The 14,247-nt window shown below is 48.1% G+C and overlaps 1 protein-coding gene across 3 annotated transcripts in view; it reads right to left on the minus strand.

Annotated features, from left to right (window-relative positions):
• The window catches only part of PSD3 (pleckstrin and Sec7 domain containing 3), a 314,418-nt gene extending 300,501 nt beyond the window's left edge, over window positions 1-13,917 (minus strand). For 2 of the 3 annotated variants that reach the window (XM_068972089.1, XM_068972088.1), the window contains exons 1-2: window positions 12,935-13,917; window positions 8,574-8,969 (exon numbers count right to left, since the gene is read on the minus strand). In XM_068972089.1, coding sequence (XP_068828190.1) covers window positions 8,574-8,969; window positions 12,935-13,902 — 1,364 coding nt within the window. In that variant the 5' untranslated portion in view covers window positions 13,903-13,917. The remainder of the gene's footprint in view (window positions 1-8,573; window positions 8,970-12,934) is intronic. The other variant, XM_068972087.1, reaches the window with a different exon arrangement.
• Between the last annotated feature and the right edge of the window lie 330 nt (window positions 13,918-14,247).

Raw genomic sequence — 14,247 nt, forward strand, 5'->3', positions numbered from 1 at the left:
AGCAGGTGACTCTGAGGAAGTTTTAAAGACAACAGTTCGAGCAGTGTTATTACTGATAATCATAGCCAACGTTGCGTGAGTAGCCATCAAGGGGTAGTAAATTATTACCCCTTTTCGTAAGTGAGTAAGCTGAGATTTAGTAGTGATAATTCACAAAATGTGAGTCAAAGCAGCTGACATAACCCACACTCTTCACCAGGAAACCACACTGCTTCCCTGCAGGAAAACGGGTCAGCCTCTGTATTTCTAGAGCAGGGGTGGGCACCTTGAAGTCACTACATCAAAGGTGGCACAAGAAATCATTTCAAGGTTCACAGCCAGGACTGCTCATGTTTATGAACCTCTGTTAAGAGATTTCTCCCTGCCAGCAGCAGTGACCTATAGCAGGCCTGTCCCCCTGCGAACAGGGACTGACTCACTGGGGTCTGCATTCCGCCGCTAACAATTTCCCATGCTTTTCAAACTGTAAAGTGCTTACAGGAATTGGTTAAAATATACACTTCGATTGAGCAGCTCAGAGGTGAGGTCTGCGTACTCATTTCCAACAAGCTCCAAGATGAGAGGCTGACAACTTAGGCTGAACATCAGAATCACACACAATCTTGTGTCAGTCTAAGCTAGCATTGCCGGGCGCCACCCTAAACCAACAGAATCGGAATCTGGGGAAGTAAAGCATGGGGAGTCGGCACCTTAAAAAGCTCCTCCCTTCCACAATTCCAGATTCGGAGGAAAGTACCCGCGGACGGAGGCTCAGGAACAGGCACATGAAGCGCCAGGTGAGGTGTGGGGATTACGAAGTCGAAGCGTTTCTCTCACATTCAGGATTAGAGGGTGGAGATGGCGTTTACATCAATCCTCACTAGCACTCGTGAGAAAGATGGCCCTCACCTCACCTGGCCACTCAAGTACTGAACAGTGGGCCTCTGCTAGGAGCCTGTGCCAGTTTAGCAAAGACTCTGTACTGAAGTTTACAGACAGTTTCTAAGATCCAGGGGAGAAAAAGAAAAACAAGATTAAAGCATTGGAAACACACCCATGAGGGGATCTGAGAAATGGATACTCGTATGTAAAATGCTTTCCAAGAACTTTATTTGGAAAAGGTTTCTGTCTTCTTTCTTTCCCATTGGATCAATGGACAGAATTTCTCATCCGATGTTGCAGATGCTGTGTTAAGTGAGGTCTGATGAGAGAAGCTGTTAGTTTCTTTAAAAGTGAAATAGTGCACTGATATAGGAACAGACTGCGGGATCACCCTGACCAGCTAAACTAGCTGCCAATCAGTCTTTATTTCGAGCTACAATTCTCTGTGTAACAACATGTAACCCCAGTGTCCTTTATCATTTGAAGTCTTTCAATACAGTCTTTGATGAAAGGTCATCCACTTAGCCAGCACCCCCCAGCACTCTTCACACCAACACCCAGGACATTACTTTGTATGTCATACGGTTTAAACTACAGACTTAAAACACTTCTGGGAAGCCCCATTTCAAATCCAGGACCATTTCCTAAAGTCTTCACCAATCTACACAAGAGACCCCAGCAAGCAAGGAGAGGCCTGTCGAGACGATGACCACACCGGCTCCCTGACAACCAGACCCTGCTGGGGACTGGAGGCAGGCATACGCTCTGCCCAGGGGGCATCAGAAAGCCACATGGGTAGCACCGGGGCTCCTGTGAGCCCCTATCCAGCCCAGCCTCCCCGCCCTCGCCCTCCTGAGCTCAGGCGAGCCTCCCTCTAGATGGGACTCCAAGTCCCCACACACGAGGGTCCTCCCTCTCCTCAATCTGTGTGAACAGACCCCATTGCCGGGAGCCCTCCTACAAACCCTGCTGCTCTCCCTGACTCCTGCCGTCTCCAGACTTCGTAAGTCATCCACACGGGTTCAGTTCAGTTGCTCAGTCGTGTCCAGCTCTTTGTGATCCCATGACTGCAGCAGGCCAGGCCTCCCTGTCCATCACCAGCTCCCGGAGTTTGCTCAAACTCATGTCCATCAAGTCGGTGATGCCATCCAACCATCTCACAATCACTTTGACGCAGCCCACACACCCTAGATTGAAAGATTCACCAAATCCTTGGGTCTTTTCCTTAATTTTCAGGCTTTTTCTTATTTATTTTCTTATATTCCTTCTTATATTCTACTCAGACTACTGCTCATGATAGGTTTAAAATGAATATCCACAAACTATAACTTAGCACATTCTTACAAGAGAAATGTAAATTGAGCAACAAGGTTATTTCCATTTGACCAATAAGAAATGGGAGGTTCATCGAAGTGAAACAGCCTGCCCAGGACCACGCAGCCAGCAGAGAGGATGACTTGACCTCCTGTCTTCCGGTCCAAAATCCCCACAGTTATACCACCCCACCAATGTACACTGAATTTTATGAAAGAAAGTGAAGCTTCAGGACACCCATTCACAGGTGTTACAGACAGCTCTTCTCCAGGTTATTACTGTTGACAGTGTTACTATTCTACATTTATACCCTACTATATGCCAGGCATTGTGAGACCACCTAATTATCTGTTCTTGACGTCTTTTCACTTCATGTCATTTGCTTCTAAATAGGTATTATTCATTCCATTTTATAGTTGGAAAGGTTCCCTGATGCTCTGTAACTTACTCAAGGTCACACCCCTAGTAAGTATCTGAAATAGGATCTGAACCCAGATATGACTGGCTCTGAAACCCTGGAGAGCCTTCCCCCTCAGCACCAAGCAGGGACTCCTTTGGAGTTAAAAACAAAAACAAAAAAAAAAAACTCACCATCACAACTGCTTTAGGAGGCTCAAAGAGAAAATGAAAACTGACTTTCTACAGAAAAACTTCTATAACATGAGAGGAAAGTCTGAAGACATCACTAGAGCAGGAGTAAGGAACCGGCAGGCAGGGACACCCCACCTGATCCCCCAAGACAAGTTCACGAGATCAAGAGCTTAACTAGCATCACGCGACTTTAATATTTGACATTATATTAAAATACCTTCAGGGAAGTCCCTGGCAGGCCAGTGGCAGGACTCAGCACTTTCACCGCCAGGTTCGGTTAGGCGCTCAGTTGTGTCCGACTCTCTGCAACCCCATGGGCCGTAGCCCGCCAGGCTCCTCTGTCCACAGGATTCTCCAGGCTAGAATACTGGAGTGGGTTGCCATTTCCTTCTTCAGGGGGTCTTCCCGATCCAGGGATCAAACCTGGGTCTCCTGCATTGCAGGCAGTTTCTTTACCACCTGAGCCACCAGGAAAGCCCTCCACTGCCGGGACCCAGGCTCAGTCCCTGGGTGGGGAACTAAGACACCACAAGCAGCATGGCACAGCCAAAAATAACATTAATTAATTAGTTAAATACCTGCAGGTTTTAAGTTTGAATGTCAAAAAATATTTGAAATTTACTTCAACAAATTTCTCTAAACATTGTTTCATGTGACCTTTTCCTAAACAGAAAGACACTAAAGAAAAAGAAAAACTGAGGAAGAAAAAAGCACTTCCAACGTCAGCATCTCATTTGAGAAAGGGGAGAAAGAGGCAGGCAGAAAAACCACAGGTCCAGCTGGAGGGGACCAACCGACTGAGCACTCCCCAGGCATAACAGCTGCACACAGATGTCATCCACCCCTCTGCTGGGCTCCTGGGACCCTGAGCGCCATCTGATAGAACAACTGGGATGCCAGACATCAAACGTACCTGTTACACTGAAACAGTAATTTTATAAGGCAGCTCTGTTGTGTATTTCAGAGAATCAAAAGAGACGCTCCTGCCATATGGCTGTATTTGCTGTCCCTCTTTTCCTCTCTGTCTGAACCCAAGCTCAACAGAAATAAACAACACTCAGCCCTGTCCATGCTCACAGCAGCCACACATGTGCCCCGCAGGCCTAGGATCAGGACTCACCGACAGGAGCCGCAGTCCTCAGGGGATGGGCCGGCGAAGAAGCACCCAGACACAAAGGAACCCATCGGACACGTGTAACTGAAAGTCTCTAATTGTCGCTTCTAATTCGGGAGCCATGTGACTGGACTCCACACAGCACCGCTGACCCCGTCAGCCCGGGTGCTCCGCAGCTGGACCACAAAGGGAGGGGATGCTACGCTTTGCTCCTTCACCGAAATACCGTGCTCCATTCACGCGGTGAGCTCTTTCCTGATAGGCATGCGGCTGTCCGGTCAACATCAGTGTTCAAGCACCTGAGAGGATCTAACTATTCCTGCCAGAGCGATTCCAGGATCTTAAGGGGCCTTTTCAGATCCATCTGATAACACAAAGGTGCATAATCCTTTGAAAGAGTCAGCACACACACTCTTTATGTCCTTCCCAACCTGATTCTAGAGGATTACAGCTTTGAAGTACTTTCTTCGTTGACGTGAGTGGAGCTCAGTCCCCCTCTGGCCAAAAAGCCCGGCTATACCCAGGCCTAGGCGGCGATCCAGAGAGGGCACGGAGCTGGGCTGGAGTGCCGCGCGTCCTGGCCACCCTCCCCAACCACGCGGCCTACTACAGGAAGCAAAACAACAGAGAACAGTGTCATCCGATGTTCAGAAGGAGAAATCACTGTCAGAAACCACCGCTGAAATCATCTTGACTGACAGAGAAAAAGCATACGCCGATATGGAAAAGTATTTAAAAATACATCTAGGCAAGGTCAAGCAAAAATACTGTTGTTTTGAGACTGAAAATAAATGGTCTCTGGAGCCCGACTGCCTGGGTGGAAATCCTGGGCGTGGTACTGACCACTCCTGTGGCTGAGCAAGTTACTCAACTGCCCTGAGCCCTAGTCTCCTTATGTGGAAAACCAGAACACTAATGCTCCTTTCTCTTAGCTTATTATGAGAACTAAGAACCTTTTCTTTACTAAAGAAATAAAACCTATGGTATACATGCGGTGCACAGCACCCAAGACGGTGTTTGGAGACCAGCTAAAGTCAGCTTGCAATATTCTCTAACACTTTATGCGTCCACATCAATACCTCAACAGGAACGGGCTTAATTCTTTTGGTTCAGGTCCAGCTGGAATCAAAGCAGTGTTATCAGTGTAGCTTAGTCTTATCAGGCCCTCTTCTTCCTGCCTTCTTCAGAGTTCACTTTATCCAACAGAGTCAGATCCCTCAGTCCACTCCCAAGGAAACAGGAGAGGCCAGTGAGCAGAGATGGAAAGTTAGGCTCACACACTTGCTTTCTGTACCATTTTTGCTGTGTTGTTTTATCACAACATTTCTGAATAAGTTTTGAACGTTTTTCTCCTTGAAGCCCTGATGCCCCTGACTAAGGAAGGCCAACTGGGGTGACAGCCGTGTTGTCAGCATCCTAGGCCGGATTTCCTTAACAAGCTCAATGCCTTTGTCTAGGCCTTACCTCTGCGGAGGGATGGTTAATGCAGAAGAAATTTTTAAAAGTCTGATCATTGATTACCTTAAAAATTTATGGAGACACATTTATCAGCGATCTGCAAAAATTTTTTTCTGAAATTGAACACACACACCACCAAACACCACCACCACCACCACGTCTATAATTACCAGCTCAGAATTCTGGCTCCATAAACATATGGCATGAGAGAAATTAGGGAAATTAGAAAGAATACACATATGAAACCAGGCAGCCTAGAACAGTGAATGCGCCTGGACTGGGAGTCAGGTGAATTGAATTCTGGTACAAGATCCATCACCAGCTAATGCTACCCCACCCGACTCAGACTCAGATTCTTCACCGCAAAACAGGGCTAGCTAAGGCCCCCTTCATGCTGGAAAATGTTATAACTCTCCGACCTCTGGTGCTACAATTTCTCCAAAGCACCAAGAAGGCAGAGAAGGTAAAGAAACATAGGCAAGTTATTCCAGATTCCCTAAAACTTCTTAGAATCATTGATCCATCATACTTTTTAACTCTGAATCACACACACACAAAATAAAAACAACCCAAAAAGCCTCCTGCCAAGCTCATCTATCCACACTGCTGGCTGTGCTCAAGGAAGTCAAGACGGTGCCAGAGCTCATCTCTAACATGCTTCTCATTCAGTACTGGAATTGGATCTCATCGCTGGGCAAGATTTCACAGTCTGACAATGCAGGTGATGTGACTGAAACTTCATCTCAAGTTGGCCTAAAGAATAGTATTGCCTCAATCTGGGGCACTAAAATAATAGAACCCACCCCAGTACTCTCTCTTAACCCCCCAGCTCTGCTGTACTAAGGACTGGCGCTCATGCTGGTGCCAACGATGGCTGCTTCTTATTCCAGGTCTCTGCAAACCACTGCCTTGCTGAGTTTGTGCTGTGCCCTGTTTAGTCGCTCCGTCATGTCTGACTCTTTGCGACCCCATGGACTGTAGCTCTCCAGGCTCCTCTGTCCATGAATTCTCCAAGCAAGAATACTGGATTGGGTTGCCACACCCTCCTCCAGGGGATCTTCCCAAACCAGGGACTGCAACCAGGTTGCAATCTCCCGCATTGCAGGTGAATTCTTCACCATCTGAGCCACCAAGGAAGCCCAAGAATACTGGAATGGGTAGCCTAACCCTTCTCCAGGGGATTGTCCCGACCCAGGAATCAAACCAGGGTCTCCTGCATGGCAGGTGGATTCTCTACCAGCTGAACTACTAGGGAAACCCTTGCTGAGTTTCAGTCCAATTCAGTCGCTCAGTCATGTCCAACTCTTTGTGACCTCATGGACTACAGCATGCCAAGCCTCCCTGTCCGTCACCAACTCCTGGAGTTTACTCAAACTCATGTCCATTGAGTTGGTGATGCCGTCCAACCATCTCATCCTCTGTCGTCCCCTTCTCCTCCCGCCTTCAATCTTTCCCAGCAACAGGGTCTTTTCCAGTGAGTCAGTTCTCTGCATCAGGTGGCCAAAGTATTTTCAACATCAATCCTTCTAGTGAATATTCAGGACTGATTTCCTTTAGGATGGACTCTTTGGATCTCCTTGCAGAGTTTACCCTCCCTGTGGCTTCTGCAGCAAAGCCTCTCAGCCCAAAATATGTCAGCTCCAACCTATTTCAGACCTGTAATATCAATAAGTTCAACTCACTCCAGAAAGCTGAATTAGAATTTCAGTGAAATTATCTGCATTTTATCACAACTTATAGTTACCAGAGACAATGCTGAAACTAAAGGACTGAAGTGGCACCATCCACCCAAGGACACACCCCTCTCAGGGAGGTCTCCCCAGAGACACTCCTCTCTCGGGCCCCTTCTGGAAACATCCCCCTCAGAGATGCACCCTTCCCTCACGGACACCCCCTCTTGGATCCAGGAAGTCTAAACGCGGCTTCATCAGCCAGTTCTAATTCACGCATTTGCTCCGGCTCCTACTCTGTAGCAGGTACTGTTGCTAGTGTTTTAATCCATATTAACTCTTTAAAACCCATGGCCACACAGCATACTAAATATCATTGACCCCGCGATGCAAATAAACAAAAGGGGTTTCAGAGAGAATAAGCGGCTTATCCAAGAAATTCAGACCACGGTCTTCTGCCTCTGAGACTGTGTGATCCAAGAAGACAGTGAACACGCATCGTATTTCACACGGTGAAGCACAGCTGTGGTGTTACGTGCGCCAGTCTTCAATGTGTCATCCAATGGACAATAAACCTATAAACTGCTAATAGGAAATGCTTAACACAGGACAGACTGATCATCAAAACAGGCTCAGGAGAAACCTGCAATATGAATACTGACTCCTAAAAAGAGCACTGACATTTTTTCATACAACTTTCAAATAGTTTATCCCCATTTACCCTCCCCTTCACCGCCCCAATCAGGAAAAAGATAGTAAAACTAAATTCATAAAATCGTTAGGAGGTTTAGCATTCTTGGCCCACTTATAGAGATGCTGAAGGACAGGTCAATGACCCCAGCATGATGAACAAGAAGAGATGAAATGCGGGATAATCCATAAAAAGACAGGGAATCACTAAAGGATAGCACAACACGCAAATTCTACGTAACTTCCCATTTTGTGTTCCAAGCAGACTTAAAACATAAAGAAAAGAGAGAAAATAAACATGGCGCTGACCAAGGGATCAAGCCTGTCAAGCCTCCTTATCTTCGGATCCTCTCGCACTGTCTCAGGAGGATGTCCCAGAAGAATGGGACCTCACGGAGCCAAGGGCCGAAAGAGACTAGTCACCGTCTAAACCAACACCCTCAACTGACAATCAGGGAACCTCTGGCCTAGTCAAAAACCCACCCCAAGCAATCAAGCAATGCCAGAGGCAGAAGGCAAGCAGAGCTCTCGCGACGCCCCTTCCAGCACTGGGCCGGGCTGTGGCCACCAAAGCCACCTCCTAGGCATTAACACCCACTCACCACCCACAGAATCTGCTCAAGACCCAGTTTACCTGTGGGAATACAAGGCACACCGCCAAACAGAATGTCCAGAGGTTGCCAATTTGGCAACCCACTACCCTGTACTCTACCTGCACTGAAAACTCAAATTGCTTTTCACTCACATCATTCACTTATATCCACGGAAACCAGCCCAGTGCTTTCCAAAGAGGTTCCACACTCAGATTTCCCAAAGGGGAAAAAAAAAATGCTACAAAAACTGCTAGCATGAAATTAAGAGATCGGGACCAGTACCTTCCCCAGAAAGCGATCTCTGGGGTGCCCTTCGTGTAGATGGAGTTACTGGAGCCACTCAGCCCGTTGGCGATCCCACTGGAACAGCCCATCACTATCCCGCCATCTGCCGAGATGCTCAGGACATCCTGCTGTCCTCCCGCCGACGTCCTCTCGAGGAACTGCCCGCCTTCCTTAATGCGTTGCTGTATCATTGGAGTGAGGGGCATTTCAAAGCTGAAGTAGCTGTCGGGCTCTGAATACAAAGTCTCCAAAGACTCAGCACTGTAGTATAAAGAGGTGTTGTCTAAAATGGTCTCGAACTGGGAGCTGTACACGTCAGTGGAGTCTTCTGCGTATCCGGACCCAAGGATGTCATCATCTCCACCCCGAAAGTGCTCCACTTGCTCAAGAATCCTGGAAAGCACATCGAAGTGAAGAATTTCAATATTAGGTTAATTTTTTCATTTTACTTTCTCCTCTCCAGCCATATGAAAAAGGTAGCATTCTGTAGAGCTAGCACCTGTATTCAGTTGGTTTACGTCAATATATTTAACCTATAGGTGGAGTATACATCATGTGAAATGCCGGATGAATCACAAGCTGGAATCAAGATTGCTGGGAGAAATAACAATAACCTCAGATATGCAGATGACACCACCCTTATGGCAGAAAGTGAGGAACTGAAGAACCTTTTGATGAAAGTAAAAGAGAGTGAAAAAGCTAGCTTAAAGCTCAACATTCAAAAAACAAAGATCATGGCATCCGATCCCATCACTTCATGACAAATAGATGGGGAAACAATGGAAACAGTGACAGACTTTATTTTGGGGGCTCCAAAATCAATGCGGATGGTGACTGCAGCCATGAAATTAAAAGACACTTACTCCTTGGAAGAATAGCTACAACCAGCCTAAACAATGTATTGAAAATCAGAGACATCACTTTGCCGACAAACGTCTGTATGGTCAAAGCTATGGTTTTTCCAGTAGTCATGTACAGATGTGAGAGCTGGACTATAAAAAAAAGCTGAATGCCAAAGAATTGATGCTTTTGAACTGTGGTGTTGGAGAAGACTCTTGAGAGTCTCTTGGACTGCAAGGAGATCAAACCAGTCAATCCTAAAGGAAATTAGTCCTGAATATTCATTGGAAGGACTGATGCTGAAGCTCCAATACGTTGGCCATCTGATGCGAAGAGCTTGTTAGATAAGACTTGTTAGACTTGTTAGATAAGACTCTAACACTAGGAAAGATTGAAGATGGGAGGAAAAGGAGGCAACAGGGGATGAGATGGTTGGATGGCACCACTGACTCAATGGACATGAGTTTGAGCAAGCTCCGGGAGATGGTGAAGGACAGAGAAGCCTGGCGTGCTGCAACCCATGAGCTCTCAAACAGTCAGACACAACTCAGTGAGTGAACAACAACAACAAAAAAATGCCAATACATTTGGGAAGGAAGATATCACAGAAACATGTTCAGGTTGAAAAAACTCTTAGCACACATATGCTGGGCTATCCTCTGTACAATTTAATATACTTTCAAGCTAGCTCCTAGTATGTGAATACACCAAGTCCAACAAACATTTGAATAAAATATTAAATTCTCATTTAGGTAACTGAACTCCACAAATTCAAATTAACCGCTATTATCAGTCCTAATTTTAACAGAAGATGATAAATATATTGCGCAAACTTGGCAGACTAAAAATACAATTATGCTCAGTCACTCAGTCGGGTCCGACTCTTTGCGACCCCATGGACTGCAGCCCGCCAGGCTCCTCTGTCCATGGGATTCTCCAGGCAAGAATACTAGAGTGGGTTGCCATGCCCTTCTCCAGAGGATCTTCCCAACCCAGGGATTGAACCCAGGTCTCCTGCATTGCAGGCAGTTTCTTTACCGTCTGAGCCACTAGGGAGGCCCAAAAAATACACTAAGCTTTCATATTTCATAAGTTTTGTACATAAACTTTCATATGTTAATATTTTCTGATTAAATAAGACCAATAGCCCTCAAGAACTCATGGGCTGCCCCCTGGTGACAATAAGACAACATTGCAGAGAGAGTTAGGTTGAGAAACAGCCAGTGAATGACCTTGAAGGAAAAAAAAAAAGCCCACAAACATGTTTACTACTAAGCTAATAAACTAAACAGTGAAAACCTAGGAAAAACATACAAGTTAATATCCTTGGGACATTAATTAATATGTGGCCTGTTTTGCAAATATTAAAAATGAACATTAAGACAACAAAACAAAATTTTAAAGCTCAGTATGAGAAAGAAGATAAGAAATAGAAAATAGAGCTGAATCTGGATGTGTCAAGGACTAGCCAAGCCTCAGATATCTGTAAGCAGAAATAAAATAGAGAACAGGAATAAAGCTACCTGGTAAGTAACCCGCCTTCCCAGGTGTCACCAGGATTCACATTCAACAGCACAGTTGCCTCTGCTGTTTCTAAGTTACTGGAAAAGTGAAAGTTAGATGCTCAGGTGTGTCCCACTCTTTGTGACACTGTGGACTGTAGCCTGCCAGGCTCTTCTGTCCATAGAATTTTTCAGGCAAGTATACTCGAGTGGGTAGCCATTCCCTTCTCCAGGGGATCTTCCAGACCCACAGATCGAACCTGGGTCTCCTACCTTGCAGGCAGATTCTTTACTGTCTGAGCATCCAGGGAAGCCAAATTACCGGTCCACCCCAAACCAAATAGCACTCTGGGTCCCAGGTCCTTGGCGGGAAGCTCAGGGATGAAGCCCTCACCCCACCCCTGCTCACTCACTCCTCACTCGCCCCCAGCTTCGAGGGTCCACCCTCAGGTGGAGTGCTACACCTTAAAAGGAGCCTGGAGGCCTCCGCATCTCAGGTTCCAGGAAGCACACTCCCTTAGCGACAGCAGCCCCCCTTTGCCAGCCCGTGTGGTTCCCTCTGCTTAGAGTATTCTCCCCATTCTCTGCCCCGCAAACTCCTACTGAATCCTGAAGTCTCAGCCTAATTACCACTTACGCAGAGGGGCCTTCCCCAAGCCATCAATTGAATCAGCCTCTCTCCTGCAACGTGTCCCTTCTTTTCCCTTATAGAATCCAACACAATTGGAGTCCCTATCATTATTAATGTGTCGACCTTTAGCAGTAAACTTCACGAGGTCAGGGACCAGAGGTCATGTCTATTTTCCATGTTTGTTTGTTTGTTTTCCTGGCCACGACACAGAGCTTGTGGGATCTGAGTTTCCAGCCAGAGAAGGAACCCACGCCCCTGCAGAGGAGACACAGAGGCCTAATCACGGGACCAACAGGGAATCCCCAGGGCCACGTCCATTCTGAACATTCCTTTCACGCCCAGCATCTCTAGCCATATCAAGGACACAGCAGACAACGGAAAACCATTTGTGGAAAGACAGGAAGGACAGGAGGAATGAATGAATAAACCGAAGACGCACAGACCCCAGTGGGAGGGTAACTGCGCAGCCATGTGCCACATGGCAGGGCGCCTTCCGAGCGGAGTCTGGGGGCGTTCTGTGCAGCGAGGTGGGGAGGGCAGGGGGAGGAGTTCCAACACCGCATCTGCTAGTCAGCTGCGGAGCAAAGGGCATCTCCTTACGGCAAACAAGCAAGACCTTCAGGCTTGACGCACGTTCTCCCACGTGAACTGCCCAAGCTCATGTGATGGGGGGCGAGAAGGCACACGTTTGAAATGACTTTGCGGAAAGGAGCACTCTGCGGCCAGACCACGACCAAAGGAAGTGAAGGCGGACAGGCACGGCTTCCATCTCTCCAGGCTCTCAGCTGGTATGGATGCCAGAAATGCAGAGAAAGCCTGGGAAATCCCATATGATGCCAGGTTTAGTCATCAGGGCCATAATCCAAACAAGCTGCTTGCGAGAAGGGAGTCCCATGTCAGTGCCACAGAACAGCTGAACTCTGACCTCCTCACGGCCTCTCTCAACCTAGAAAACTGAGGCAGCCCACGCCAAAGCCTCTGTGTTCCTACATGCACAGGGGCTGTTTGCAGACAACGGGGCTATACCCAGAAGAAGGGCCTGAGCTTGGCGGTAACAACTATAGGATGTGTCAAGAGAGTCCAGACCTTTCCACAGTTATCTTTCCTTATGAAAGATAACTGTGGGGTGTTTTGTTATAGTGATGCTGGAGAACTTGAAACCTGTCAAATACAAGAAAATATATATATCAGAAATGGGTCTGCCCAGCTTGAGGTTCATGGTCTCCCCACATGGAAAACTTTATAGCAACCACTTTACACATCTTGAGACCTTAGAAGCACCGCAGCACACGGTCACTTCCCTTCCATTCTGCGGAGGATGCTGTGAACCTCACGGTGGAGCGCACGCTGCAGACCTCACAGGCAGCAGGGCCCAGGGAACTCACCTTTCCCCGGCCCTCTCCGGTTCAGCTCTCCTCTCCAGGTGCTCCTTGTCCTCCCTTAAGAAGACCTCGTCCTCTGCCGTCTCAAGCAGAGGCTCGGCGGGACACGGCCTCTCGGGAGGAGCTGAGTCACGCAGAGCGGCAGACGAGACGAGGTGGCTGGGCACTTTGGAAAACTCTTTGCTCTCGGGAGGGGCTGTCCTTCCCGGCGGCATCTGAACACCCGCAGGGTGCCTGTTCTCTCTCTCCTCCCCTCCAGTCCACGGTGTTTCCACCCCTTGAAATGCCACATGCTTGCCCTGGCCTGGGCGTCCTTGAGCATACTGCCCGGGGTGCTCTCTCTGGTCAGACCTCCTCTCTCTCAACAAACCGGCACCCCCTGCTGAGCTGGGGGTCGCAGGGCTGCCCACCAAGGATGCTGGACCAGCTGGCTCTTGCACATGGACAGCCCCCTTTCTTCCATTACTAGCTCTTAGGGATGGCTCTGCTTGAGTCTCTCCAGTTAATAGTGCAGTCAGATCCTCCTGGATGCTCAAATAAAAATGTTCCCCAGTAGGAACTTTGGCTGAAAGAGGTATATCGGGCGACTTTTCGCAGCCAGCAGGGAACAGCGCGTGGGCCTTCCGTGCTTTATGACTGGCGGCGTCTGGCTCCTGCCCGCCCTGCTGAGCTGAAAAAGTAGAAACCGCAGCTCCATCCAGTACCTTTGTAGCCTGCGACGTTCCTGAAGCTATTCTGGCCTCTGTGGCTTTCAGAGCTGAGATCAGAGAGTCAATGGGCTGTAAACTCGGTTCCTTGAAGTGACTTTGAGACGGGAGCCCTCTGATGTCTTTTGGTCCTCCGGTGACAGTGACAGGCCCAGAGTGATGGCCGGCAAGGGGCTGCGCCCCCTGCGGGCCCCCTGGGCAGCGCAGCAGAGACTCGGCATCAAACTCCAGAGAGGCCCTCAAGCCTTCTCCACTTCCTTCCATGGTCCCATACTCCGGAAACTCATTCGTGACGTTCGGGGGGAGTAAAGTGCTTCCTCCATGATCACCTACAAAGAGCACAGAAGAGACACGTGACTCGTTCTGAACGGCACATTCCCGTGTGTGTAAATCAATTCCCACACGTATCAGGCGCTCAGTCATCCTCAGGTGACCCTTTCACTGGCTCCTCCCCCACCCTCCGCAACACAAGCTGCTCAACACCCTGCCAGGGGGTCCCCTCCACTGGGCTTATACACGAGAACCCACAGACGTTCTGGCATAGACAGAGGCAATCCAATTTAACCCAGCTTCTTTCCCACACATGCAACTCGGTTGCTGCATATGCAA

Source organism: Capricornis sumatraensis, chromosome 4 (assembly GCF_032405125.1).
Source record: "Capricornis sumatraensis isolate serow.1 chromosome 4, serow.2, whole genome shotgun sequence".
NCBI lineage: Eukaryota > Metazoa > Chordata > Mammalia > Artiodactyla > Bovidae > Capricornis > Capricornis sumatraensis.